A 27,572-nucleotide genomic window follows, 5' to 3' on the forward strand; every position below is an offset into this window, starting at 1 on the left:
TCTCTGGCTAGCTGCAATGGCAGCAACCTGGAAGTCGATTATCACATCTCAAGAGTTGAATTGGCAGCAGAAGTATTGCAAAGATGTGAGGGTACACTATGTATCTGCACAGCTATACTAGTTGTACAAACCCTCGAGTTGGGGGGCGCAGATTTCCTTGGATCGCAGCCTTGTTTTCGCTCATCACCATGTCTGGAGTTCTGCGTAATCCTCACGGAGCCGATCAAGCCCTTCAAGCCTTTCAAGCTATTCCAAAATCTCGGAACGCCAGACAAACCCGTATCCCCAGGCTTCACTTTCCTAGACACCTGCGATTCTGCGCATCTATACTACTCCAAACTCATGTTTAGTCTGAACGCTGTCTCAAGAGGGCAAGGACTATGTTGCGACAATACGGGCCTTTCAGAACAAACAGTGTTACAAGAACATGGTGTCGAGTTCAACCCAGTCGAGGGGTTGGAACACGTTTATGTTGTGCGAGTACCACTTCTCCTTCTCGCGATTTTGATGGACAAACCTCTGAAAATTTGTGAACAAGCAAAAAGGCAGGTGTGTAAGAGAAAGGGGCTACCCTTTGGTTTTCCGCGAATATTAGCTTCTCGTCCTCCCATGCCACAGCTACAGACAATTCACCCATCACTTCTGAGGATAGGGAAGCCAGAACATCTCTTCGAAAAAGAGGACCATACAAAATGGAAGCGGGAAAAGGTACTCCCAAAACGAGAGAGCTGGCACCCTCCTAGACGATTGAGAGCACGTGCTTCAGACGGCATTCAGAAGAGGCGGCATGGTCGTCAAGTAAAAAGCATAGCGACCACGAGGGGGTTTGAGACGATGCATTCGAAGCATAAGGCACATGTACACAACACCAAAGAGCGGATGAGGCTCTTGACAGGCTTCCAGAAAATGATGCTAAAGAACGGAAAATGGAGGGTGCTGTAAGGAGATTCTGCTGACGGAAAGCCATCGACCCATGTTCCGACCTTGCGGCAACAGACTTTCGTTGTTTGCGATCGTATGCCAAGCTATCTCTACTGAACCTTGCATTAATATGGTAGTCCTGCCCTTCGTTAGCTTCACCGTCTAGAATTCGATCCCCCGCATCCTAGCTTCCATCAAACGTGCTCTTTAAATTTAAGGTGCGGGCCGAGAAGCGTTCTGAAGTCCCCATGATCATTCTGTTACACTAGTTATCGTAACTACCTAGGTAGGCTAGCATGTTTCCTGTCATCCCGACAGCGAGCCAATAGCGAAGTTGACGATTTCGAGGACTACGATGGATACGGCAAACGACCGAAGCGCTTTACATCGTTCAGTAATAGTTTGTGTAAGAGACGGACGCACTATGGTAGTTGGTGCCCGGAGCGAGTTGATGCAGCTAACGGGGTAATGTTCCACGAATCTGGGGTACGGTACTTGGGGGCTACATGGGTATGAGCCGGACGTGCTAATGCTTTGCGGCTCGCGAAACTCGTGGGAGCAATTAAGCGGACACAATTATTTCTCTTGGGGCCTGTCCATGTGGTCAGTTAAGCGGTCCGGGGTTACTACATGCCGACTTCGACCCAATGAGGTTTGATAGAAGCCGACAACCATGTGTATGCGGGGACTACCTGCAACCGAGAACAAGAGATCGTCGTGCCTGTTGAAGCCACCAAAGATCCGCTGATCATGGGATGGTGGAAGAAGAACATGTATATAGCCAGCAAAGACGTACTTCATAATGCTATTCACTAGGTCAGTCAATCGCTTCAGAGTCGATCTCTTCCACTTCTTTTCTCCCCAAGATCTTTTGAGAGGACAAATTCATCGACCATGTTCTCCAAGATTGCATCTCTTCTCGCTCTTGTGGCCAGTGCCAACGCACATGGCTATCTCTCTTCCCCTATGAGCAGGACTGGTTTGAATGCTCAAGTAAGTAATGATGTCCATTCGGAGACATCGGAGATATATCTCGAGCCGTTGCTAACGTCTTCTAGTCTGGCGCTGATACATGCCCGGAATGTACCATCCTCGAACCTGTTACAGCATGGCCTGACCTTGACGCCGCAGCGGTGGGTCGCTCAGGTCCTTGCGGATACAACGCCCGCGTGTCCGTCGATTACAATCAGCCCGGTCCTCGCTGGGGTTCGCAACCCGTCATCACCTACAAGTCCGGTGATGTCGTCGATGTACAATGGTGCCTCGATGCCAATGGTGACCATGGTGGCATGTTCAGCTACCGCATCTGCCAGAATCAGGCTCTCGTCGACAAATTTCTGACACCGGGTTATCTTCCTACGGAAGCGGAGAAGCAGGCTGCTGAAGACTGCTTCGAGGCTGGTGAGCTGAAGTGCACTGATGTTGCTGGGCAGACGTGCGGTTACAACTCTGACTGTCAAGAGGGTCAGCCTTGCTGGAGGAACGACTGGTTCACATGTGAGTATATCTCAATGTTCGGGATAGTAACGCAGTACTGACGCTAAGTAGGCGGTGGCTTCAATGATGGCTCAAAATGCAGGAGCGTCGACAACGCACCACTCAATTCGTGCTACACCAGCATCGCAGGCGGATACACAGTCAGCTCGAAGATCAAGATCCCCAACTACTCAAGCAACCACACGCTGCTGTCGTTCAAGTGGAACTCGTTCCAAACACCGCAGGTCTACCTGACTTGCGCAGACATCAAGATTACTGGCAGTGGCTCGGGCGGCTCAACCCCACCAGCTTCGAGCAAGGCTCCCGCGTCTTCAACGAAGGCGACTTCAACCTCGACGGCGGCACCTACTGGCTGCGCATCGCCTGTAACCACAGTAGCTGTGACGTTCAACTCGAAGACCACAACATCGTTCGGCCAGACTGTCAAGATCGTTGGTTCGATTGCCCAGCTCGGCAGCTGGAACGCAGCGTCTGCGCCTGCGCTATCTGCGAGCCAATACACCACCGCAAACCCGCTTTGGTCGACAAAAATCAACCTTCCGGCTGGTGTCAGCTTCGAATACAAGTTCATCAAGGTCGAGAGCAGTGGTACGGTGACCTACGAGTCAGGTGCTCACCGCGTGTATACCGTGCCGAAGGGGTGTTCGAGCGCGGCCACCGTTGCTAGCACGTGGAAGTAGGGCCGCAGGTTCCGGAGAGAAAACGAATGTTGTATGCTTTCTTGGTCGTATTAGAACGGCATTGAATGTGTTGGTTGTTCAGTGTAGCAAATAATGCCAAACACTTGCTGCAACCCGTCACGCCCACCGACAGCGCTCGCGATAATTGATGATGTAAAGGCCCCAGAAGGCTTAAAATTTCATTGGAAGAATCCTAGGTTTGGGACGCATAATCTTCGTCGTGAGATGTGAGGATGGTAGGTATTCGCAATGGCTGGCGACTGCCACGCCGTGACGCGACATTCCTGACGCGACAACACTAGACTGAAATTAGGCTAGCGCTTGTTGACACCAGCCATCGACACGAAACCGCTGCCTCCCCTACACTCAAACCCTCGCATTACCCTCAACCTTTGCATTCTACGTATAGCTGCCTTTCGAATCGCGTATTTTGATATCGCAGACACACACCGCGTACATAATTGTCGATCTCAATGAAGACCGAATTTGACAAAATCGCGGAGGATGCTGGGAATGCTGAGCTCGAGGCTTGGGCTGCGAAAGTAAAAGCCGCGAACGAAGAGATTGTCACTTTCGTAGGCCAGAAGCTGAGGACCAATGCTCCGGGAGAATTCGTCCGATACCTTCAAGGTTCATACAATGTCAACCTTGTCATAAGATTCGGCGAAGAAGACATCGTCATCATTCGTTTCCCGAAGCGAGGAATAACTGCTGCTAGATTTCTCGAGGAAAAGGTTAAGAATGAAGTCCGGTTTCTAGAGTATCTGGCAGAGAAGACTACACTACCTGTTCCCAAGATACGTGACTGGGGTACAGCTAAGGACAGCCCTTCTCAGCTTAGTCCATACATTATCATGGACTATATCGAGGGCACAGAGCTAGAGACACTCTTGCGGCAGCGTCAAGACGACCAAAAAGAAGCAGAAGTCGATCTTGTATATGAGCAGATAGCCGACTACATGCTGCAGATTTCCCGATTGCACTTTTCGGCAATCGGACCTATCAACAAGGATATATCGGGCGCGTGGACGGTGGGTGACCGTCCTCTCACTACAAACATGAACAACTTAGCTTCTGTCGTTACAGAATACCCGGTAGATCAGTTTCCTGAAGTCGCGTTCACCAGCACCCAAGCCTTCCTTCATTACCGTGCAGACGAGAACTTGGTCCATCTCCAAGTACAGCGGAACCTTGCACACAGTCATCAGGATGCAGAGAGATGCTTCATTGCACGCCACAAGTTCAAACAGCTGATTGAGCGATATTACCCTACGTCCGAGGCCGATGACGGCCCATTCATACCGTATTGCCATGACTTCCGTCCCAAAAACATGCTCGCCAGATATGAGGACGGATCACTGAAGATCGTGGCGGTTCTAGATTTCGAATTCGTTAACACCATGCCTGCTCAGTTCGCTTATGATCCACCCTGGTGGCTCGCCATGGTCAGTCCTGGCCTTATGCTCGAGCGGTTCAGTATGGAAGACTTCGAAGCCTTATATGTACCACGTTTGGAACACTTCCTCCAAGCCATGGCGAAGGTTGAGGCGGAACAGAAAGCGGGACACCGGAGAGAGATAGTCTCTCTTACTACTCGCATGCGAGACTCTTGGACGTCAAAGAGGTTTTGGTTCAACTATGGTATCAGGAAAGGCTGGGATGTTGACGTGGTGTATTGGAGCGCCCTTCATGAACCGGGAGATGAGAAACTTAGCAATGACTTGGAAAAGGAGATGAGCTCGATTGTTGAAAAGAAAATGGAGCAACTGGCGGCGTACGAAGCCGAGTGTGAGGCGCGCGGAATGTTGTCAAGCAATTGAGCCACAACAACAGACCGCCGGCTACATTTCTCTTACAACCAAAATCCATGAGCACTTTCAGACTCCACCATCCGTATCTCTGAGATACGACCTTGCATTGCATCACAAACGTAAATACTACGAAGCATTCATTTTCGTATCGAGAAATGCGACGAGAGCGATAAGAAGCGCTCCTGTTCACATTAGCTGTCTTGTACATGAGCGATGCTTACGATGACTTGAACGCACCTGCTGTTACCACATAGCTTCCGATAGTGAAACCAGTCTGCACGCTGGCTTGAACATCTGCCTTGAAATGCACAGCGGCCACAATGGACCAGACGATCGAGATTATCAAACTTAGTGCCGTCGGGAAGATGATTATTATACTGGTGACATGCGGATCCCAGTCTCGCACAATGTTAAGTGCCCGCGCTTGTGTGCCAGAGGCGAGTAAGTTGGTCTGATGCCCACGGGCTGTCAAAACCCCCTCCTTTGAAAGTCTTTCTCGAATCACCGTTCCGGTCAAGCCAGATGCATCTTTAAAAAAGTGAATCTGGCGACTGTATGATCCATGTCGACCTAGGTCCAATGAAAGTCCGATGCGATTGCCTACCGTGAAGCCCAGTAGAAGCTACTTATCGATAGCAAAGTTAGCGAAGGGGTAGCAAATTGGGGTGTTCGAAGCTGCATACCTCCACTACCTCGATCTTTTGACTTGATCTTACGCCCAGTAGTTCAAAAAGGCCAAGATTCATCCGGGCTAAGTTGTAGAAAGCACGTAGATGTTCTAGAAGCGCCTTGTCTTCTACGTTTGCAGTGACTTGCAAGCAAGGAACTGTGAGACATTGGCCATTGTCTATGAACATGAACACTTCCCTATCATAACCTGGTTGAGTGCTCCACGCCGCAGTGTAGTCATCAATGAATTCGGTTCCGTCTTTTGCGCACAGAAAGTACATGACCCAAAAGAATCTCCAGGGGGGATTCTGTTGACGGTAAATGATTTCCAAGAAGGATTTCTGGCTTCTATTAGCTTTTACTCATATCCAAGTAATGACGCTTTATTCACAAACCAGATATATCTCGCGTATGATGATGGAGCTGAGGAAGTCTCCTTTACCGAGTCCGCATTTCGCTAAAAGTCGCGATGATAGTCTGATCGGTATCCAAACCCAAATGAACCAACTCGTCATCATCATCAATCCCATCCCGATCTGGAGCAGGACTCGGAGGTAGAACATGAAGCGCCATCTTTTCTGGGGGAATATATTCGCAATGCCTATGCCCTTACCATCATTATGATGAGCAATCAGGGCTTTAGAAACGAACGCCATCGCATCAGGCTAACTTAGGTCAAGTGTGACAGATACATGTGCGGGAGAGCAGAAGGGAAATACCGCCTTTATAGGAGCTTACATGCAGGTGAGCTGCAGCTTGATGCAGCGATGAACATTGAATGAAATCTTCAGCTGAAGCTAAGCATGATGCTCAACTGGGTAATATGTGGCGAAGTGCGCCTTCGGGTGCCATTGAGATGTAACGCTCCCTGAGCTTGGGTGCGCTTCTCCCAGTCACAGCCCCTGCCAGAACGCCATAGCCTTGTGCTGCGGGGAAGTCGCATAGTAAAATACTGCAAACAACTCACCCGCGCTAATCCTTGACCGAGATGCTGTGGTCGCAGCCATGATCCAGCTTGCCTAGCCAGCCAGTCGGCCCCGCTTGCACTCCCCATCCTTTTCGCTTCCCGATGGCTTCCCTCAACAGCATCAAAATGCTGAGCGTACAATAGTAGCGCATTCACAAGGCTAGTCTGGAAGCAATACAGAACAGCCAATCGTTGTGACTTTCCTGAAAACAGTAGTAATTGGCGGCTCAATCTGCCTATCTACAGAAGAAGCAGTGCTGTGTTAATCAGTCAGCACTGACATCGCAAGTGCCTACAATAGAAGCGCCATTTATCGTGATTGATTCATCCTTCTTAGCAGAATAGTACCTAGGTATGCGACCTGTCTTCGGAGCTGTCATTGAATTCCACAAATGCCCAACAAAACGCTACCGAACGCCTCGCCATGCCGATATCCCAATAGAAAGACGACTCAAAACTGAGCTGATAATCGTTGCGCGGGTTGATATTTTTGTGTAACCGATTTGCATGTGTCAGACTCACAGCCTTCTTCCCCTGTTGTCTTCACTAGGACTGACAGTCCCACTTCCATTCATCGACCCATAGCCATTCACTCCTTGGCTTCCACTAGCATCTGGCATAAGCGACTCTCTTGCCTCCTCAGCCTCCTCTTCGATATTCTCCCTTTGAATCCTATGGCTCTTCCGCCATACAAACGCCACAAGGGCTAGACCGACGAGCAGCGCCAAGCTAAGCAAGATGACGTTGATAGGCACAGGGTCGTTCTTGAAAGTCTTGTGTGTAGCAGCGTCGAGAGCAGATTGGGAGAAGTTGAGGACACCAGCGAGACAGATGATGAGACCGTAGACCTTTCCAAAGGTGGCGAAACCGAAGACTTTGGCGGAGTAGTCGCTGGTAGCAGTGTTAGTAAGTGAGTTTGAGAGCGGAGGATTAGACAACTTACGATACTGCAGTGTAGTACAAGGGTCGGTAAAGCACGAAGAGGACAATGTTCGCGTATGCAGCCCATGTCTCCGGAATCACGCCTAGCACACCAATTGTGGTAGCAACAGTGACGAGTAGCGCCATCGTAAAAGTGGTGCTTGTGTTGTCGAGAAGCAGACCGATGAACGGCACAGACAAAACTCCGCCAACTGGAAGCGCGACATCGAAGAAGTTGTTGATCTCGACTGCTTTCTCGTAGTCATGGAAAAGGTACGTGTACTGCGTTCGGATCGTAGCAACAAAGTAGTTGATACGCGTCATTTGTAGCACTGTGAACAGCGTTATGAGGATGAACCAGGGAGTGCGAATCTGCTGGCTGGCGGTGCGACCGTGTAGCGCGCCCCATACACCTGAAATGTTCTTCTTCTTGTCTTCCTCTTGCGCCTGCTTCTGGCCGTCTTTCGTGCCAAGCAAAGACGTAATTTCGCTAACAATACTGTCGCGGTGTGCTCGTCGCGCATCTTGGAGGCTTCGAACGGTTGCTGCGTCTTCAATCTCATCATCCGAGTCGTGGATAACTTGCTCTTCCTCCGCGCTAGTAACAAGTTCACCAACTGTCTTGTACGATACCGATGGCATGAAAAGAACCTGAACCGCGAGGATAAATGCCGGAACGATAAGGTAGATGAGGAAGAACTTCTTGATCGAAAAGTTGCCATCGGTGCCTTGGTAGATGAGTCGGTACATCAAGAAGATCGCGCTCGAGGTGTCGAAAGCTCCAGTCAAAAGCGCCAAGATAAGTCCAGAGTATTGCGGAAACGTGTTGCTAAGCTGGAACGACGAGATGAAGATAAATGGTCCACCCAGCGCCATGAACAAGTATCCGGGAATAAACGCGTCGAAAGGCAGTTCCTTTGCGAATGCGAAAAGTAATGCGCCAATCGTTATGGATATCGCACCAGTTATTCCGCATACGCGTGGTCCGAAGCGATCGAGGATTGTACCGACGGGAAGCGCGACGACGTTCGTGGATACGGCGGCGATCGTAAACATAAGGTTGAGCCGGAGCTCCTGTTCGTAGCAGACATGTACATCTTGATCCAGCTCTTCTTTTGTGCAGTAGTCTCTGTAGACGCCTTCCTCGAGTAGTACGGGTTTTATCGCGGCGTAACCGAAGACGACACCGGCGGCGAAGAGGCAGTAGATAACGGCGAAGAAGACCTGGACTACGCGATATTAGCTTGTGTGTGCCCATGTAGCGTTCCACGATACATACGCAGCCTTTTCCACCTAGGTACTTCAAATGCGCCTATGGTTGGCTCTTCGCCTGTTTGCTCCGTCCAGGTGCCGACTGGGTTGAAGCTCATCTTCCGGTGCCTGGAGTCCGGGCTCGCCTCTCTACTCCACGGCTCATGCTCCTCCATCGATGTCACTCGTTGCGTGAGCGACATGCTGGGCTAATATCTCCCCCTTTTCCAGAAAAATAAAATGTGAATAAGTCGTCTCAAGAATATCGCAAAAAGTAACAGTCTTGAGATTCTCGGCTCGCGTTCAAAGATTATCCGGGGATGACGTCGTACCGACGAAGCTCAGGTCCCTCAGAGAAGCAATTGGCCAACCAAACTACCTCAACAAGAACCACGATCTCAAAGTCCGCGGTTGGATATCCCGTGGCACTGGAAAAGATGGGAATCAGGGTTCTATATACACAAGCACGGCGTCGAATGGCGTAAAGCGGGGACTAACTGGCCTGCAGCCGGGTGCATGAAGGCGCTGACAATCCGACGCGCTGGTTCGCGCGTGATCACCAAATGCTCGGCTTTTAGGATTCCATTACGCAGTATACACACCACGTGTGAGCCATTTCAGAGGCTATGCGCTCATCTAGAGGATCTGCAATGGATCTTACGGTCATCCTTCACATTCGCGCACGTCGTGAAGTCGCAACGCTCTGAAGCTCCGTTGGTGAGGCTTGCTGCTTGCGACAGCCAATGAACGCGCGAGTCAGCCGCGGACAGGGAGCTTTGGTAACCGTGCAGATGGGATGGCATCAAATTTTCCTTTTTACCACCTCCGCCTGTTCGCTGAACGCCGATACACGATAGACGCCTTCTGCGGGCGTTTCCCGATGCAGTAATTTTGAAACTTGCGAGAACGAATGCGATTGCAGAGATTTCTATCGGTTTGCAAGGGGTGGAAGTATGCATCTCCGTCGGACAAGTCTAGATCTCCATGGTATATACTTGGCTGTCGTTCCTATGTCCCTTGGGGCTTCCAGGATCATGCTTTCAAGATGCACTGGGTTTGGTCTGACGTGATGACTGTCAGACCGGCATGTCTAGGATCACCTGGGTACAACTCTCGGTCCCACCGGATATTTTGAATGACCCTCAATCACCGCAATGCCGCGACTGAAGCCCTGATGTCTTTTGGACGACGGCACACTGCATCATGTACCCTGTTACGCCAAAGAGCTTTTTACTTCCTCCAAGCTCATGTGATTGTTGGATACAACATGCTTCCAAGATTCCTTCTCGCTCTCTGCAAGTTGCACATTTTGTTCGAGTGATATGGCCAATTCACCACGGCATTTTCTTCGACACCTTCAATTCTCGTATACTACTATATAGCAACATAAGAATACCTCTCATATATCCCTCTGTCCCCTGTTTAGGCATGTCGATGTAGCTTCTTAGCAAGTTTCCAACTTGACCGCCATATTATCATCCCTTGAGAGCGATATTACTCTGTCCAGTCGCATAACCACCCCAACCACCTTGCTGGTCGCCATCGTCACCTTCTTCTTTCTTGATCTTGACTCCTCTATCCTTCTCCAATTCCGCTGCCTTGGCTTTTGCCCTGCAATGAACGCAAAGCTGTCTTGAATCCCTTAGTTCAGGCGTGCAATAACGTGTCGCCTCCAGTCTTCCGAAAGCTTCCCGCTTGGTCTTGCAAAATACCCAATCTTCATACCTCCAGTCCTGCGGTATGAGGTCAGGGTGGTCCCTGGCCCACCTCTGCGACTCTCGACATGCCTCTTGGTCCCGCACCCTAGGCGGGTCGGCGGAGGGGTGCTGGCAAACCAATTCGAAGCTTTCAGGGTTGAGTCGGAAGTTGTAGCACGCAATGTACCACCCGAGACACATTGTAGGATGTGTTTCAGATTATTCCTGGTCTTGACAAGAAGTTCGGGTTTGCTGATCGCTTAGTCGAGCAAAAGTTGGTTCTTGTCTTGATGGGGTGGACGAGAGCAAAGTATACTGATATAACTTCAAGGATGTGATAGCTTGTTGGTACGAGGAAGAGGAAAGAGCGCTCAACTCTAGCTTTTATACTTGTGAAAGCGATGATGTGTACGAATGACTCCATAGAGCTTTGCGTGTCATATCTGAGTCCATCATAACAGCTGGAGATATCGATGAGCCAAATGCTACATCGAAGCACTGGCCTGGAGTTCGAGCTGGCTTTCCTGCGCTTGAGCTTTCCACGGGCCTCTCGTCGCTAGGTTAGTCGGTTACAGGATTGTGGGCATTAAGCGACGGTGCTATTTGCCGCAAGGTGGCGTCTACTCAGGAGATCATACCGAGCGGCGCTATATCATCCACGAGTAGTCCTTGCGTCTTGGAATCACATGATCAAGCACTGCCAAAAGGTGGAGCGTGCGGACGGCAGCGATGTAGGACGTTGGCAACAGTGCGTAAATCGAACAAAGAACTGCGTGTTACATGACGACAGCGATGAGTAACCGAGCAGGCAGCCGGTGATCGAAGTCACAGCTCGAGGAATGACTGAAAAGGATAGCACGTCAAGGCACGATAAGCATGTGATACATAAAGCCAATGTAATTGATTCTGGTATAGGCGACTAGGCCCAAAACTATCCATTAGGATTATAGACATTCAATGTCTGAAGAAGAAGACAGAAACAAGAGAAGACAACTCCAAACTCCCTCGCAATGCAGACTATTTTTATAGTTTTGACAGAAAACAGAAGGAAAGACATGAGTATAGGTGGGTAGAGGGGGTGGAATACTGGCAGAGAGCGCTCTTGACAGGTCATTCCTTTTTTTGCTGAGTCGTCGCGTTGGCTCGACATATTCGATAGTGGGGGTTCCTCGCGTTTAGGCGTCCTCGACGGTCTTGGCGGGCTTCTTCATGTTGTTCTTGTACCAGAGAGTGGGGAGAAGAGCGCATGAGACGGTGAAGAGTACGCTGAGTCGTGTTAGCAGTGCATCAGGCATGATTCGTAGCGGGTGAACTTACCAGAGAGCGATAGCCATACCCCAGACGGTCTTGGCCTGGAAGCAGTTGCTGCGTGTGACACCAGCCCAGTGGCCCAAGCTGGAAGTGGACTTGTTGAGGTTCTCAACCGTCGCAGTGACGAAGGCGTTGGCGTACTGGGCATCGATCTCGGCGGATGATTTGCCAATGACGTAGCAGTTAAGGAACGACATGGGCTTTCCGAGAGTGACTGCGCAGACGATGAAGGCGATGAGAAGGAGAGAGTCGACACCAGTCATAACGAGGAGGCCAAGGTTGGCTTGCGACCAGTAGTAGCCTACGCTGACCATGATGTAGAGAGCAGCGATGCAAGTCTAGTGATGTTAGAAGTATTCGGTGATAGTAGAGAAAAGTACATACCACGCTCAGAGTGCCGACGAACTCTTTAGGTGGCTCAACACCGGTTGTGACAATCATCTGGATGAAGTTGGAGCAAATGCCAATGACCAAGATCATGCAGATAGCCTGAAGAACACGGGCACCAAGGAACATCTTGCTCAAAGGCATGGCGTTGTAGCTGGGGACAGGCATCTTGGCGGATTGAAGTTGGTGACTGTAAAGCGGATGTGGCTAAGGATCGGATGTCGAAGTAGACAGACGAGGCGATTAAGGCAGCAAGGAATGAATAGCGGTCTGCACAGCAGAAGAGAGAGTGGTTTTCGTAGAAATTGAAGAATGAATGAGACCCAGATAGGAAACAAGGAAATAAGGAAACAGAGAAAAAAGGACGAAAAGGAAGTGAGTTGTGATGAGCTGGTTGATGATGTGTGTGATGAGTTACTACGACGTTGCGTCCAGCACATCTTATACAACGTAGAGTTGGTTGTGATCTCAACAACAGATCGCAAAGGGCATAGTCAACATTGCTGCTATTCTTGCTCATGGTGTGTCTGGACCACAGTCGTTTCATGGCATCTCGAGTAGTCGCTGGAGGAGCCAATGAGAGCGCGAAGCGGCGGTATCTCATAAAATGGCCCGAGCTGCCGCACTGATGCACGTAGGCGCTTACAGCATGACGAGCCTAAACATCAAGTCTGGGGAAGCCATTCAGGTGTGTAGAATCTAGGCGGTACCTGAAGCATGTCGATCCATAGTTTGACGTCTAGATCGACTGGGTGAGAGGTGTTGTTGCGGGTGTTGTTCAAGCTTCCGCGGTCCCACATCGACCTCCCGCCCTACCTCGCGCGCGGGAGCTATGCTGGGAAAGTGTTGAGGCTCAATCAGATGCGAGGAAGGTGGAAACATTGTTTGAAGGAATGGTTCTGTGCTTTGGTGATGGCGTTGCTGAAGGTACGCGTACGCTGATGAGAGGACAACGCGACGATATGCGTCAATGCTCTGCTGGCGGACTGGTGGTATCTCGTAAGCATTGGTTAGCTGATCTTTACGCGCGATTCAGATGGGTGCCCGCGTCAAGAGCGTTAAGAGATGGAAACTTTGGAAGTGAGGCGTCCGGGCTGAAGAGTTGTGCCGGACGGCTGTTGGACGGTTTAGTACAGCGCTCGCCGTGCCCATAGTCGAACTACGCGATGCTGCATATGTGCAAGTCAATGAAAACCATCTTCTGATCAAGACTTCGCGAGAAGTCGCGTACAAGCACCAGGAATGGGGGTTGTTCTTTGGGTGTGGGAAAGAGAGGATGATAGGAGCTCCCCGCATCCAGCCCGGGTCAGCTCGAATGCGGCAGGTCCAGGCGACACAGCTCCCAGATAGCCAGACGCATACTCGCGGCTCTCACGCGACATGTGACTGATAACCGTTCCCGAGGGCCTTAGAGCTTCTTCTGAAGCTCCATTTCATGGACACCTCGTCCTTCTCCTAATTGCAACCTCAAGATGGGTCTCTCGGAGTACAGACAACACAAGGCCGACTGGTGAGTTGCTCCAAGCTCCCAACCCCCACACCTCGGCCAATGCCACAAGCTAACTCTCCACCACCAGCAAGCGCAAGCAATCGGAACGCGCCTCCAAGATCGCGACACTCCCCACGCCGTACCTGTCCCCTCTGTCCTCGCAAGATCGCTCCATCCTTGGCAAACCCATCCAGGAGCTCGTCCAAGATGTCCACAAGCAAATTACCAGCCCCGTCGACATCCTACGCACCTACGGCAAAGTCGCGATAAAGGCGCAGGAGAAGACGAATTGCGTAACGGAGATACTGTTCCCGGAAGCCGAAGAATGGGCGGAGAAGGAGGTCAATCTCAAGGGGCCGCTTGCCGGCATCCCCGTCTCATTGAAAGACTCTATACAAGTCAAGGGCTTTGATATCTCGGTCGGATATTCGAGGAACACCGGGAAGCCCGCGACGGAAGATGGAGTCATGGTCAAGATATTGAAAGACGCGGGTGCCGTGCCGTTCGTCAAGACCAACCTCCCTACCACGCTCCTATCCTTCGAATCTACCAACGACGTCTGGGGTCAGTGCAAGAACCCACACAACGACAAATACTCGCCAGGTGGCTCAACAGGTGGAGAGTCGGCACTGTTGGCTTTTGGTGGTAGCCGCATTGGCATTGGATCAGACGTCGCTGGCTCGGTCCGCGCTCCCGCACACTTCTCCGGCTGCTATTCGATACGATGCTCAACGGGACGATGGCCCAAAGTCGGCATGAACACAAGCATGTCGGGCCAGGAAGCTATACCCTCCGTCTTCAGTCCCATGGCGCGCACGTTGAACGACTTGACCTACTTCACGCGAAGCTTCATCCAGATGAAGCCCTGGAAATACGACTATACCGTCCACCCGTTAGAATGGAGAGAGGATATCGAGACCGAGTTCCGAGAGAAGCCAAAGCTCCGCATAGGCGTCATGCGAACCGATCACGTCGCAGACCCTTCACCAGCATGTGCGCGCGCTCTGGACCAAACAGTCGAAGCACTCAAGGCTGAAGGCCACGAAGTCTTCGATGTCGAGCCCCCTTCGCCATACGAAGCTCTAAAGCTCGCATCACAACTTCTTCTCAGTGACGGCGGCAACACATTCATGGGCCATTTCCGTACTGGAGAATGGAATGATCTGGGTGCAGCGCAACTGGTCTACTACATGCGCCTGCCCAAGTTCATCAAGTACGCGCACTACCTGTACGTCAAGTACGTCAAAGGCGACCACATCTGGGCTGGCTTGCTACGCGACTGGCACCCAAAGTCGGCACACGAGTACTGGCAGCTCGCTGGCAAGCGCGAGGCATACAAGCAGAATTTCTACCAATGGTGGTCCGAGGAGGCCAACATGGATGTCATGCTCACTCCACCCAATGCGACTCCTGCGGTACCTCATGGCGGCATGCATGATGCAGTCAGTAGCTGCGGTTACACTTTCATGTTCAATCTGGTAAGTATTCTTCTTTTCCAACACTACAGTTCCCTTGCTAACAAGATCAAGCTCGACTACTCTTCTGGAATCATCCCCGTAACCCACGTCGATCCTGCCAAAGACGCTCTACCATCCGACTTCAACATCAAGAAACTGAACGGAGTCGCACAAGGCGCATACAAACTATACGATGCGGAGAAGATGGCTGGTCTGCCCGTGGCTGTACAAGTCGTCGGAAGGAGACTGGAAGAAGAGAAGGTCCTCGCCATCATGGAGCGAGTGGAAGATGCGTTAGACAGGCATGGTGGACGATACCAGTTACTGGAAGTGGATTGAGGATGACATCTGAATGAATTCAATCATCGCCTAGCCCTGTCTGGCCCAACCCTACGTGCCAACCCGTATGTTGTATACTCCTCCTTCAAGATCGAACACCACACGTCCATCTTCTTCCCGATACTTCTCCTTGCCAAGCACACTCCCATCAACTACAACCGTCGCATTCCCACCCAACCCATCTACCGGAAGCCTCACTGCACCCTCTGTCCCCACCGGCGTCTCAACCACCACTTCGTACCCAACTCCACCCTTCTCCATCTTCCAGCCCACCCTAAACTTCCCCAGCCCCGTAACAAAGCCCGCCTGCGCCCTCATCAAATCCCCAAATCTAGGTTCAACTATCCACTTCCTCCCCGCCGGTTCAACCACCCTCAAACCCACCACAAACTCCGTAAGCGCAGACGTAGGCCCCGAACTCCATCCATGAGCATGGCTCACATAACTCGGATCAAACCCATACCCCCTCTCCTGTCTATACCCAAACGTCCCATTCGTTCTATACCCCTCTATTACCGTCGAGCCAGTACCATTACGATGATTCGCATACCAGCCCCAGCTCCTGCGGATGAGTTCGAGGGCACGGGTTGTACCTGTTGGGTTTGTGACGGTGAAGTGGGCTTGGATTTCGAAGCTGGAGATGAAGGGGGATATGTTGCCGGGGAGTTCGGGGGCTTCGGCGCCGATGGGCGTCCAGTTTTTTGTGAGCGCTGCGGAGATGTCTTGGGCGGTTTGGGAGGATGGTGGGATGAGGTTGAAGAGGATGGCCATGCTGTTTGCGTCTTGGGGGTGGAGGGTGGTCAGGGTGGCGTTGTCGCGGAAGGCGCCGTAGGTCGAGTCGAAACAGTGGGTGAGGATGGCTATTTGAAGGGCGGTGGCGCGCGACGTCCAAGTTGCTGCTAAATTGTTGGAACTGCTTTCGTTGAGCCATGTAGCGAGTTTAGCACCGGTTTGCAGAGTCTGGTATAGAATGACATTTGCTTCCGTATTGTTGAATCCAGTTTGCCAGCGCGCCCAGTCCCTGGTGCCGGTTTGATTGAGGAGACCAGATGTCTCGACTTGGACTTTGGCGTATATGTACTCCATAGCTTTCTGGTACTTGGCCCAGTTCCTCTGCACAAAGGCTGCGTCGTCCGTGTATAGCATGTAGTTATAGGTACCGATCATTGTCCACATATGATACGTATCACTGTTTTGCTGTAAAAGGGGCGGGCCAGCTTCAGGGAATGAACCATCCGGATTTTGGTAATCGAACATGACTTGCAGTGCATTCTTGACGCTGTCGAGATCCCCGGTACTGACAAAGGTGGAGGGAACAGCAATGCCCATGTCGCCTGGCCATACGGCACGGTCTCGTTTCGCTCCATCAACGATGATGGTATCGCCTGGACCCAGAGTGCCGTTGTTGGCCCATCCGTTCGCGAGCATGGGGACCCAGCGTCCCGTGTTGGTGGGTACGGCGTTAGTTTGGAGCGTATATGCGCCTGCATACCAAATCCTGTTCAGCAATTCATCGTTGGAATCGAAAAACCCTTGATAAGCCTCCAGGTTTGACCACGTAGGCTGGAAGCTTATCTCAAGCTGCACGTCCGTGACGTTGACGTAGGTACCGCTTTCCGTGACAAGGAAAGCCGTCATATATCGAAAGCCTCCTCGCATCACCTCATCTGGCATCGTGTACGTCCCTGGGCCGGCAGTGCTGATGTTGACATATAACGCACCATCGCGCCCAGCGAACTTCCCGTTCGATGCATCAGACCATTCACCTACCCATGTTGACGCTTCGGAAAACGCAAGGCCGATAGCACCGGTCCCGTTACTGGTGTATGAGATAGAAGCGATGCCACCAACTTCAATACCGAAATCGAAAATGACATTCGTCCCGTTGCCGCGGAGGACGACGAGACGCGGATAGCTTGCTGGATGACGGTCTTTGATGGTGAAAACTGACCTTGGACGGACTGTTCGCGATGATGGAGCGTAGATGTTAGAGTTCCAAGGCCCTGGTCTATCAGTAGTGCAAAATGGAGGGCGAATTTGATATAATAGGTACCTTTGAATGCAGCTTCACTCGGTCCGTTGCATTGCGTGTCCCGCCAACAGGTCGCAGCCAGAGCATCCAAAGGTAGTGTCGCCAACGCAACAACAGTGCCTAAAAGTGTAAGCCAGCGCATGATTATGCATACCAAAGTCATCCTCAAGATGCAGTAGGTTGTGCCTTCCTTTTACATGTTCTTGGAAGATTTTCGACACCATTCCGTGTACTATAGAGCGCTCGGCATGCGTTACGCCGAGCCGCCCATATGGTTTTCCGGTCCGGGAATAGATGAGGTATACGATCTCCTGGATCTTCGCTGGAATGCGGGGAAACAAGCTACGAGCTAGACGCAGTAAGCTTCGCACACCTGGGCGCAGTCCGTTGGTCAAAAACCTGAGACGGAAAAGTCGCATCAGAAGGTATGGTTAAGCAATCACGATTTTGCGATAGTATCGTGCGTTGAAGTGATGGCAGCTGGAGTCAGCATGTTATTCCGAGACGACTTCAACTGATTCTGGGTGTAGTGAAAGTCTTTCAGGCGTACACGCTGGCGCATACAAATGCCATCCGCCCTTGGTCGTAATTCAATATCGTCGTTGCTGCCGTTGCCAGAGCATGAGCGAGGTTGTGTTGACGAGTAGGTCAGCATGCACAGCTAAGATAAGAGAAAAGCTAGGGCATCGTATCACAGAAGAACAGCTTGATTGTGATGCAGAATCTGAATGGGTGTCATGCGTAAAGTGACGAGACAGCGCGTTGGTCGCTAAAGCACGAGATTTACGCGCCTGATCGCGCCAGCCTGCCCAGGTGGGAACTGTCAAGGGAGGCTCTTTCCTTCCACCCACAGCCCGCGAAACCCTTCGCTATCACCATCAGAACTCGAGTTCCGACCAAATCTCACTACGTCACTTTCTACATCATTTCATCGGATGCAGTCTCCAGCCAGTGCCAGAGTAGGTAGCTGCCCCGCTTACGTCATTGCGGCTCTCGTTGTTGATCTCGACGCGACTCTGGTGCTACCCCTCATGCAGACCCTAGCGACCACTACATCCGAATCATTACTCTTCCTATCTTGGGAAGACAATCCTGAGCCGCCTAGTATGGCGCAAGGCCTTAGTTGCCGGACTTGCATAGATCCAGAAGCAAAGAGCCGGACACGTCGACGCGTCAAGTCCCGACTGATGAACCGTGGGCGCATAGAACGTCATCCCTGATATCATGTACCATGGAGCCGCTAATGCAACAACTCTTTGACAAATACCCGCATCGGGATGCAGAACACAGCTGCCGATACGCTGGCATTTCCAGACCGCATGAGGGAGGGACCACGCTAAATGGATGGAGGGGCGGGGAATCCAGCTAAGCAACGAGCGCTGGGTCCAAGATAGGCTTTATATAAATGACTACCGCTTCTCGAATACCTTGTTGTCCATCCTCCCTTACATACTTTGATATCTAAACTCGATACGGATATCTAAAGAGACCAATCAGATCATCATGACGGACTTCAAGGGACATTGCCATTGCAAGCAGACAGAGTGGACTGCCACCCTGCAGCAAGATCAGCAGGCACACATTCTATGGTGAGTAGTGTCGTTCTGTTCCTATAACAACAATTCGTTGCAAGATCAAGCTAACAATCGATTAGCCACTGCAACACTTGCAAAGAGCTCTCCGGCTCCACGTACACGCTCAATCAGATCATCCCCAAGAAAGCACTCAAGATCACCAAGGGCGATGATCTAGGCAAATACACATACAAGGGTGACTCTGGAAAGAGCGTTCATTGCGTATGTCATGCCACGGACATCCATTAATATCAGTATTAGAGCATCTACTAATAATTCCTCAGTTTTACTGCAAGAACTGCACCTCGCACGTGTACCATGAGCAAGAGGCCCTCGGCCCCGACAGCATTGTCTTGAGGACAGGATTGTTGGACGAAGGTGTCAAGAACTTCAAGCCTGGTGCGGAGATCTTTGGCAAGGACCGTCTATCGTGGGAGAAGGAGGTCGCGCAGACGTTCGAGGTTATGCCGCCTTCGTAGACAGACATATTCGATAGCATACATGTACGAATATCTCATCATAGTCATCACGGCTTTCAGAATGTTCGCCACAATTGGAACAAGGTGTCTTTCGCCGTGAGACATGTCATTCTAGATTGGATGCGTATATAACATTATATCTTATCCCAACTTAGTCAGAAAGCGGCGGGAAACTCCTCAAGAAGTGGCTCGGGCACTCGTAGCCGCCCGGGTTGTGGTCCAAGTACAATTGGTGGTACTGTTCCGCATCCCACCATTTCCCTGCAGGAAGGATCTCTGTTGCGACGCTTCCCTTCCACCACTGCTTGTTCACCTTGTCGGTAACGTCTCGCGCAATCTTCTCCTGCTCGGCATCGTGGTAAAAGATGGCGGATCGGTATTGGCTACCAACGTCTGGACCTTGACGGTTGGAGGTGGTGGGATCGTGCATCTTGTAGAAGAATTCGAGGAGGGAACGGTAGGTTACTTTTTCGGGGTCGTACACGACTTGGAGGGCTTCGGCGTCTGGGTTACAAGTCAGCTAATGACCAGAGATCACGCCACGCCTCGTGGCGCAACAAAAGCGAGGAATACGTACGACCAGTGCGTCCGCTGCATACCGCCCTGTACCCTGGGTTGTCTGTGTCACCACCGATGTATCCGACCCTCGCATCGTACAAGCCCTTTCCCTTGTACTCTCTCCGGTACATGTGCTCGACACCCCAGAAACATCCGGCAGCAACAGTGGCGGTTTGCGCGCCCGAAGGCACGTTCATGGGTTGCGCGGGCGCATTCGACATACTGCTGAAGGGGCGAAAGAATTTAGTCAGAAAGGACATGGACAGGTAAGACGTGATGACAAAAATGAAGAGCGTGAGGAGCTTCAGTTTGGTAGTAGAAAAGTGTGTGATAAGAGGGAGAGGTTTACTTTGCTGGTGAGTTATTATGTATCGCAAGTTTGCCGCTTCGATTGGGTAAAGGGCAATGGACCGCGGCGATGATGCCATCATTTGGCGTGACAAATCGAAGGGTCCACGGCCACGCTTCAGCCACATGGGTGGCGGCGGGGTCGCTCCTTCGCGAAGATGGGAACGTCCGACTCGGGCATCTTCCTGATCACATATTCCCACACATTACGAACTTCCTGAACAGCAGTGCTCGCTCTCTTTAACGCGTCGCAGTGTTGTTTTATCTGACGAGATTCGCGTGCCGCCGTTCTGCCCGCCCCGCTACGTGTCTTTACCCGGACAAGTCGCGGTCGATGTCTCTGCAGCCTTTCGGCATCAACACAGGCTCGAATCCTCCAGCACTGCTCTTTGCATGATGTCCTGCTTCTTTGCTACTTGATCCATGGCTGTAGCGTTGCCTGTTCGAAGGACGCGCTCTTGGAAATTTCGGCTATGTCCCAGCGGACCTATCCTACGCTTTCGGGAAAACACTGCGCAGTAGGCTGGAGTGACTCGGGACGTATAAGCGGCGGGACCGGGACGTGGATTCTATTACACTCGCGTTAGTGTCATGGAGAGGTCTCTTCGTTCCCTCTCTTGTAGTACCGGACGCCCTCTCAGCTCATAGTTGCACGTACAGCTTTACGAATGTCGTGTATCAAGCATACACAGTCAGCTTGCTGTTTTCGCACTCAACTGACAGTCCCATAGTCCTACCCTCCAAGTCAGGTCCGGCTGACAGCTTTGGTCGAATCACCCCGACACGATGCGCGTAATTAATTCTCAATCTATTTCGCCTGAAAGCCTTGTACCGGTTACATCCCGCGTTGCTGAACCGGCAGTAGTTGAATCTAGGCTCATACGATGCATCCTTGGTCGTGGCATCGTTCCGAGTCACCACGTGCGTCGAACAGCTGTTTGATGCATGCACTTGACTAACTCTTCTAAGATTATTTTTAGATGCATCTCTAGACCTCACATCTGCAAGGGCAGCAAATCGCGTTCGCTAAAATTGATCAAGGCAGGGCCTCGAGCACCGATGGAGCGACAAGCTTTAATATAAGGTTAATCTACGCGCCAAGAACTCCTCACTTCTCCAGATCTTTTGAATTGGACGTCCACGATACCCTCGCAGTACTATGCCGCTCGTTCCAGGCAGGGAAACTATTTTCAGTCTTCGCTTCCGCACATGTTCCGCTGCTGCATTACATACAGGATCTGTAGATGAAAGACAATATCCGGATGAGCTTGTTTGCTTCTCGGTCAGCTTCGTGGACTGCCTATACCCAGCATCCAGGCCCGGCGTTTCTATTCTGAGTTCTGCACCCTAGGCAAATACGCTCGACTCATTTCGCTTTCATATCTACATCCACTGGACTGGCCAAAATCTGTGCGAGGAAACGGCTCAAACCCACAGCGACTCGCTTGTGCAAAAAGACTTTGGTACCCTAGCCGTCATCTGATATGAAATGGCCACGGTATACCTCGTAGACCGCGAGTCTGGGTTTCGTATTCGCTATCAAGAGAATCTATATGCCCACGCGACGGATGTGCTTTTACTTTCAGCAGCTGTACCGCCGGCACTCGGTTTCCGGGTAGGTTGCATACGGCGCCACCAAGTTGTGCAAGAATTCGTGATACTCGCATGTCAGCAAACCTCGCCAAAAGACATTGGCATTGGTGATGCCGAGAGTTCCACGCATACTGCACCACCTGGTGGCGCAGACGTACGATATTCAAAGAGCCGCCACGATTCAGGGTTCAATCTCCTCGCGCCCGGAAAGCTCAAATGAAGATGCTCCGTTGCTGTGATTCGGGTTAGGATTGCAGCTGGAAGCGAGATGCACGGCGGAACGAGACTATCACATACCCCAGATACCGACACTTAGCCTGGAGGCTGGCTCAGAATGTATCCACACGGAACAATACTTCAGCTAAGCGGACAACACGAACTCAGCTGAGCAACTTCTGCGATTCTGGACCTATGAGCACGAGCGGGCCGCCGGTCCAATCGTACTCGATAGTGCCATTGGCACTTGGCAGCTGTTATCGTGGTCGGACTGTAGATATCGCCCAAGATGGTGTTGCCGCGGTAGTGGTTAAGACAATCAAAGGTAAAGGGCTGGCGCCGAGGGACTGGTATATAACCTGGTCCATATTCTCTTCCATGATCCTCATCCAGCTTCTACTCTCGGTCTCATCTACCACATCATCAGCTCTCCATCTAGCCTTCTCCGAAGACCATCTTTCCAAACTATCAACATGAAGTGGCTCCTTGCTCTCCTTCCCCTCGCGGCAGCAGCCCCTACGTTCCCCAATGTCGAGCTTGGTGATGCCCCACCACCCGGTCAGGTACGAGAAGCTCAGATGGAAATTTCCGAAACGATCAACTCACGCAACACAGGTCAAGATTCGCGGTGTCAGCTATGGAGGAACTGGTTGCCCGCAAGGCACCATGAGCTCCCAGATCAACAGTGACAGGACTGTCATGACGCTCATCTTCGACGCGTACATCGCCTCGATCGGCCCCGGCATCGCCGTTACTGAGCAGCGCAAGAACTGCCAGCTGAACGTCGACATTGAGTACCCAGGAGGCTTCCAGTACTCCATTCTGTCCGCCGACTACCGTGGCTACTCTGCCATCCAGAAGGGTGTCTCTGGCACTCTCAAGTCTACCTACTACTTCTCCGGAGACACTGCTCAGGTAAGATCTGTTCAAGTTCTAATGGCGTGGACCAGATATGCTGATACCCGAAATAGACCTCGACTGAGTACAAGTTTGACGGGCCAACAAACGGCGACTACCTCAAGCACGACGAGGCGGACAGCACCTCGGTTGTATGGGCGCCATGCGGCACCAACGGCATGCTCAACATCAACTCGCAGGTCCGCCTGACCAGCAGCAACGCCAGCGCCACTGGCCTCCTCACCACTGACTCTACCGATCTCAAATTCACCCAAGTCGTGTACGTGCAGTGGCAGAAGTGCACACCGCCCAAGCAGTAGAAACTGATTGCGGTTGATGTAGGCCGAGACATTGGATCAGCTGGATTAGTGTGAACGGGCCATGGGTGGTGCGGGTTGAGGACTTGAGGTGGAGGCGGTGTTAGTCGAGGAATGGAATTTACGAAGATATGCCGGACGCATGTTTGATGTTTGCATGATAGTTGAATCCTTTTATGAGATGCGCATCTCTCATTTCACTTTCCACATGCTGTGATGCTCCACTTGCCCCTTTACGCAACTCACGACAAGAGGAAGGAGCGGATTGGGCTTACCAAACAAGGAGGATAATGGTGGGTACTCTTCTGGGATCGCACAGTCGGCCAAATTCGCATTCATGGTAACAAAACAGTCGGATGCGCCCGTTGGCAGGACAGATGTGATGTGGCGTGTGGTGTCGCAGCCACGTCGGAAATTGTGGGGATAAGAGGACATTCTTGGCGGCAGGGTCGTGGTTGCCGCATTTAGATCCCTGTCTGTTTACCAGCGGCCGTGCGTCCCATAACAGAAGTTCCGGCTGGAACATCGTCATTGAGCACTCCAGCCCGCAACACCAAACCCTCGCTCGCGGCTGTTCCCCACGCTTTCAAAGGAGGCTGCGCAGTGCGATTGACCTGCTTTTTTTCATTTCTTGGGCGCAATCATGGCCGCCGCGGGCGCGTCTTCCATCTCCGTCACCGTACGAGTCCGCCCTTTCACTATCCGAGAGGCAGCCCAAGTCACGAGGAACGATGACCAAACGCTGTTCCTCGGAGACGGTTCGCTGGCGGGCTTGCCAGCGCCGAAGCTCCACAAGGGCATCCGGCCTGTCATCAAGGTCATGGACGAGAAGTGCCTGTATGGGATGTCACGTATCATTTCAAGGCATGAGGGCTGACTTGTACCAGAATCTTCGACCCCCCAGAAGATAACGCTGTTCAACGGTTTGGACGATCAACAATAGGACCCCAGGGCAAGCGATCAAAGGACCAGACATTCGCATTCGACCGCGTCTTCGACGACACTACCTCCCAGGGCGACGTATACGAAGCCACGACGAAGCCCCTGCTGGACAGTGTGCTGGATGGATACAATGCGACTGTATTTGCATATGGCGCCACAGGTTGCGGAAAGACACATACTATCACGTATGTTCATGTACACCGCTAGTTACTCGCAGGAGGACTAACCTTTCAACAGGGGAACGTCGCAGCAGCCCGGCATTATCTTTTTGACTATGCAAGAACTGTTCGAGAAGATCCAGGACATACAAGATGAAAAGGTCACCGAGATCACGCTCTCCTATCTGGAAATCTACAACGAGACAATTCGCGACTTGCTTGTAGAGGGCGGCAGTAAACAACCCCTGATGCTCCGCGAGGATGCCAACCAGGCTGTATCTGTCGCTGGTCTTTCCAGCCACCGACCACAGAGCGTAAGTAGGAGGGATACACTGCACGACAGGCGTCTAACAACCACAGGTCCAAGAAGTCATGGATATCATTGTCCGCGGCAACGAGTACCGAACCATGTCACCTACCGAAGCGAACGCTACCTCTTCCCGATCCCACGCCGTACTTCAAATCAACGTCTCCTCCAAGGACCGCAATGCCTCGGTCAACGAACCCCACACAATGGCTACCCTCAGCATCATCGACTTGGCAGGTAGTGAGCGCGCGAGCGCTACGAAGAACCGTGGAGAGCGTCTGACGGAGGGTGCCAACATCAACAAATCCCTACTCGCGCTGGGAAGCTGTATCAACGCCCTGTGTGATCCCCGAAAGCGAAACCACATCCCGTACCGCAACTCGAAACTCACGCGATTGCTCAAGTTCTCTCTTGGTGGAAACTGTAAAACTGTCATGATAGTCTGTGTTAGTCCGTCAAGCGCGCATTTCGATGAGACGCAGAACACCCTGCGGTACGCCAACCGAGCGAAGAACATCCAGACCAAGGTCACCAAGAACGTATACAATGTCAACCGCCACGTAAAGGACTACCTTGTCAAGATCGATGAGCAGAGACACTTGATTGAGGAGTTGATGAAAAAGCAGAAGGATTTCGAAGGAAGCGCCTTGGTCAAGTTTCAGAAGCAGAGCGAAAAGAAGGATGGCATCTTGCGAGACGCTGTGGTGCGCTTGCGCCAGGCTTATGCAGACTCCGAGCCCGACCGTCGGGATCGGCTGAATATGTCAAAGACCTTGAAGCTGGCCGAGAAGCGCATCTCGATGATTTCGGCATGGATCGCAGCATTCGATAACGTGAAGGATGTTCGCGAAAACGAGGAGATGCCCGCCCAAGTCACAGCAATGAGAGATACTGCAGTCGGAATATCCGCAGAACTTGAACAAACGCGACAACATTGCCATAGGCGATTGGAGCGTACCGTATGGACGAGCAAAATGGACACAGCGCTGCATGTTGGACTGAAGGGTCTGGCGGAGGTGGACGGCAACGCTGACGGCCATGATGCTGCCAACCTGACAAGAGAATACGAGCTCCTCAAAGCCAACGCGGATCGCGAACAACTTAATGCTCTGCTGGACATGGAAAAAGGCGGCGATGCTGCCATCGTCCAGGTGTTGGTACAGGCACACATCGAGACCGTCACAATCCTAAGTCAGATCACCCAAATGGATGAAGCCCAAGCAGTCGAAGCGGCGAGGAAGCTGCTTACGAAGATTATGAATTCTTGTACGAACGCGACTTCGCAGGTTATTCGGCCAGACGGTGGCCTGCCAGTCACGGAGTTCTTCGAGCCAAGCCACAGAGGCACACCAAAAAGGAGGAAGCCAGTGAACATTATGGAGCCGTCTCCCATGCGACCAATTGCTTTGCCAACACTGGCGGACGCGCCGCATCTTACATCCTCGCCAATGAAGTCATCACCACGCCGAAAATTGATGGCAGGAGCCAGAAAGAGCGTCCAGTTCTCGCCGATGAAGAAGAAGAAGTCTCCGTCAAAGACGAAGCGGGGGGTGCGCTGGAGGGACGACACCGAGAATGGTACACTTGCGGAATTCCAGAAAACACCAGAACACCTAGCAGGAACACCAACACATTCTTCCACCCCAGTGCCGGCACCGACTTACTCGACAGGCATCCCCATACCAAAATACGATGGAAGCGGTGGCTCTTCGCCTATCCCTACACCACCAAAAGCCTCCGTAGATTTGAAGGGCTCATCGCGCTTTGCGGTCGGTGCGCTGTCTAAGCGTTCGGACGGATCCCCCACATCTCGTTCCAACAACGCATATGGCTCGGATTCCGATGGTGCGTCGCCTCTCCGCGACATCTACAACAACGCTCGCACTTCCTCCTTGAGCAATGTAGAGAACGCCTCGTCGGGCCCCGCGCAAGAAGGAGACAGCGGCCACTCCAGTTCAGAGGGAGAGAAATGGACGCCATCGGACGCCCGACAAATCGGACACGCAATCAAGCGTCGTTCTTCCACAAACGGGGGATCTGTACCTGTGAACCGAGCGCATCGTCGTCGTAGTCCGACAGCAGCGACTATTGGTAGCCCGCCCAACGAGAACTCCCTTCTCTCCGCGGGTGCAGCACGTCGCATGGTCAAGTCTGTCCACGAGGCTGACTGGAAGAACAGCGTACTCAGCCCACGGGTTACGCCTATAATGAAAAGCGCTGTAAGGCGCACTACCTTGGCGAACGTTGGTGACGATCGACCTCGGGAAGCACCACCCAGCTTGAATGCGCGAGCACCTGTACGGATCACTAGTGGTTCTTCGTCCAGAGGTAGCCTCATGCCTAATTCTAAGAGCGTCTGGCGTTGATTTACCTCTTGCTAATTGGGGCATTAGGTGGTTGGAGACGCCACCGTTGGGGCTTTTAACGACTTTTTCGCTTTTCGTTGCTTACTAGTTGCATTCTGTTCGTTTTGGTCTGGCAACCTTTTGGCGCCAGGCTATTCTCTTGTGCATCTGTCTCATTCTCAAAACCTTGGAAAACTCTATCTAGAAGCATTAACGAAGGCTTGGGTCGGTGTTTGGGTAATCTCCCTGCCTATGGCAGTTGCTGGGGCGTATTCAGTTGCGATTGCATTGGGATGTACTTGTATCAATGTCTCGAGTATTGCGTAGTTTTCCTGTTACTAGCATCATTTCAACGTTTCACGATCATCTGTTTTGCTCAGCTTGGCTGATGAGTGTCTACTTTCAAGGA

At 51.8% G+C, this 27,572-nt stretch overlaps 10 protein-coding genes across 10 annotated transcripts; 6 read left to right on the plus strand and 4 right to left on the minus strand.

The window, feature by feature from the left end:
* Nucleotides 1-1,815: 1,815 nt before the first annotated feature.
* Nucleotides 1,816-3,098, plus strand: J4E90_005682 (uncharacterized protein; the record flags this gene model as incomplete). The annotated part of the gene is made up of 3 exons (XM_051435235.1): nucleotides 1,816-1,914; nucleotides 1,980-2,418; nucleotides 2,470-3,098. The coding sequence occupies 3 exons, from the start codon at nucleotides 1,816-1,818 to the stop codon at nucleotides 3,096-3,098; spliced, it is 1,167 nt and encodes a 388-aa protein (XP_051291259.1).
* Nucleotides 3,099-3,571: 473 nt separating this feature from the next.
* Nucleotides 3,572-4,918, plus strand: J4E90_005683 (uncharacterized protein; the record flags this gene model as incomplete). Its single annotated transcript, XM_051435236.1, has 1 exon — nucleotides 3,572-4,918. One exon carries the CDS (start codon nucleotides 3,572-3,574, stop codon nucleotides 4,916-4,918), a length of 1,347 nt encoding a protein of 448 aa, XP_051291260.1.
* Nucleotides 4,919-7,063: 2,145 nt separating this feature from the next.
* Nucleotides 7,064-8,920, minus strand: J4E90_005684 (uncharacterized protein; the record flags this gene model as incomplete). The annotated part of the gene is made up of 3 exons (XM_051435237.1): nucleotides 7,064-7,436; nucleotides 7,489-8,695; nucleotides 8,746-8,920. 3 exons carry the CDS (start codon nucleotides 8,918-8,920, stop codon nucleotides 7,064-7,066), a joined length of 1,755 nt encoding a protein of 584 aa, XP_051291261.1.
* Nucleotides 8,921-11,589: 2,669 nt separating this feature from the next.
* J4E90_005685 (uncharacterized protein) lies at nucleotides 11,590-12,280 on the minus strand (the record flags this gene model as incomplete). Its single annotated transcript, XM_051435238.1, has 3 exons — nucleotides 11,590-11,680; nucleotides 11,732-12,063; nucleotides 12,110-12,280. The coding sequence occupies 3 exons, from the start codon at nucleotides 12,278-12,280 to the stop codon at nucleotides 11,590-11,592; spliced, it is 594 nt and encodes a 197-aa protein (XP_051291262.1).
* Nucleotides 12,281-13,584: 1,304 nt separating this feature from the next.
* Nucleotides 13,585-15,397, plus strand: J4E90_005686 (uncharacterized protein; the record flags this gene model as incomplete). The annotated part of the gene is made up of 3 exons (XM_051435239.1): nucleotides 13,585-13,622; nucleotides 13,690-15,079; nucleotides 15,131-15,397. 3 exons carry the CDS (start codon nucleotides 13,585-13,587, stop codon nucleotides 15,395-15,397), a joined length of 1,695 nt encoding a protein of 564 aa, XP_051291263.1.
* Nucleotides 15,398-15,448: 51 nt separating this feature from the next.
* J4E90_005687 (uncharacterized protein) lies at nucleotides 15,449-17,071 on the minus strand (the record flags this gene model as incomplete). The annotated part of the gene is made up of 1 exon (XM_051435240.1): nucleotides 15,449-17,071. One exon carries the CDS (start codon nucleotides 17,069-17,071, stop codon nucleotides 15,449-15,451), a length of 1,623 nt encoding a protein of 540 aa, XP_051291264.1.
* Nucleotides 17,072-18,932: 1,861 nt separating this feature from the next.
* On the plus strand, nucleotides 18,933-19,482 carry J4E90_005688 (uncharacterized protein; the record flags this gene model as incomplete). Its single annotated transcript, XM_051435241.1, has 3 exons — nucleotides 18,933-19,018; nucleotides 19,084-19,225; nucleotides 19,288-19,482. 3 exons carry the CDS (start codon nucleotides 18,933-18,935, stop codon nucleotides 19,480-19,482), a joined length of 423 nt encoding a protein of 140 aa, XP_051291265.1.
* A 151-nt stretch (nucleotides 19,483-19,633) lies between these two features.
* On the minus strand, nucleotides 19,634-20,261 carry J4E90_005689 (uncharacterized protein; the record flags this gene model as incomplete). The annotated part of the gene is made up of 2 exons (XM_051435242.1): nucleotides 19,634-19,986; nucleotides 20,060-20,261. 2 exons carry the CDS (start codon nucleotides 20,259-20,261, stop codon nucleotides 19,634-19,636), a joined length of 555 nt encoding a protein of 184 aa, XP_051291266.1.
* Nucleotides 20,262-22,670: 2,409 nt separating this feature from the next.
* J4E90_005690 (uncharacterized protein) lies at nucleotides 22,671-23,414 on the plus strand (the record flags this gene model as incomplete). The annotated part of the gene is made up of 3 exons (XM_051435243.1): nucleotides 22,671-22,760; nucleotides 22,813-23,112; nucleotides 23,169-23,414. The coding sequence occupies 3 exons, from the start codon at nucleotides 22,671-22,673 to the stop codon at nucleotides 23,412-23,414; spliced, it is 636 nt and encodes a 211-aa protein (XP_051291267.1).
* Nucleotides 23,415-24,054: 640 nt separating this feature from the next.
* J4E90_005691 (uncharacterized protein) lies at nucleotides 24,055-27,184 on the plus strand (the record flags this gene model as incomplete). Its single annotated transcript, XM_051435244.1, has 4 exons — nucleotides 24,055-24,248; nucleotides 24,299-24,538; nucleotides 24,591-24,825; nucleotides 24,872-27,184. 4 exons carry the CDS (start codon nucleotides 24,055-24,057, stop codon nucleotides 27,182-27,184), a joined length of 2,982 nt encoding a protein of 993 aa, XP_051291268.1.
* Nucleotides 27,185-27,572: the final 388 nt, after the last annotated feature.

The sequence above is a fragment of the Alternaria incomplexa genome (genome assembly GCF_024043165.1).
Source record: "Alternaria incomplexa strain BMP 0042 chromosome Unknown scaffold_7, whole genome shotgun sequence".
NCBI lineage: Eukaryota > Fungi > Ascomycota > Dothideomycetes > Pleosporales > Pleosporaceae > Alternaria > Alternaria incomplexa.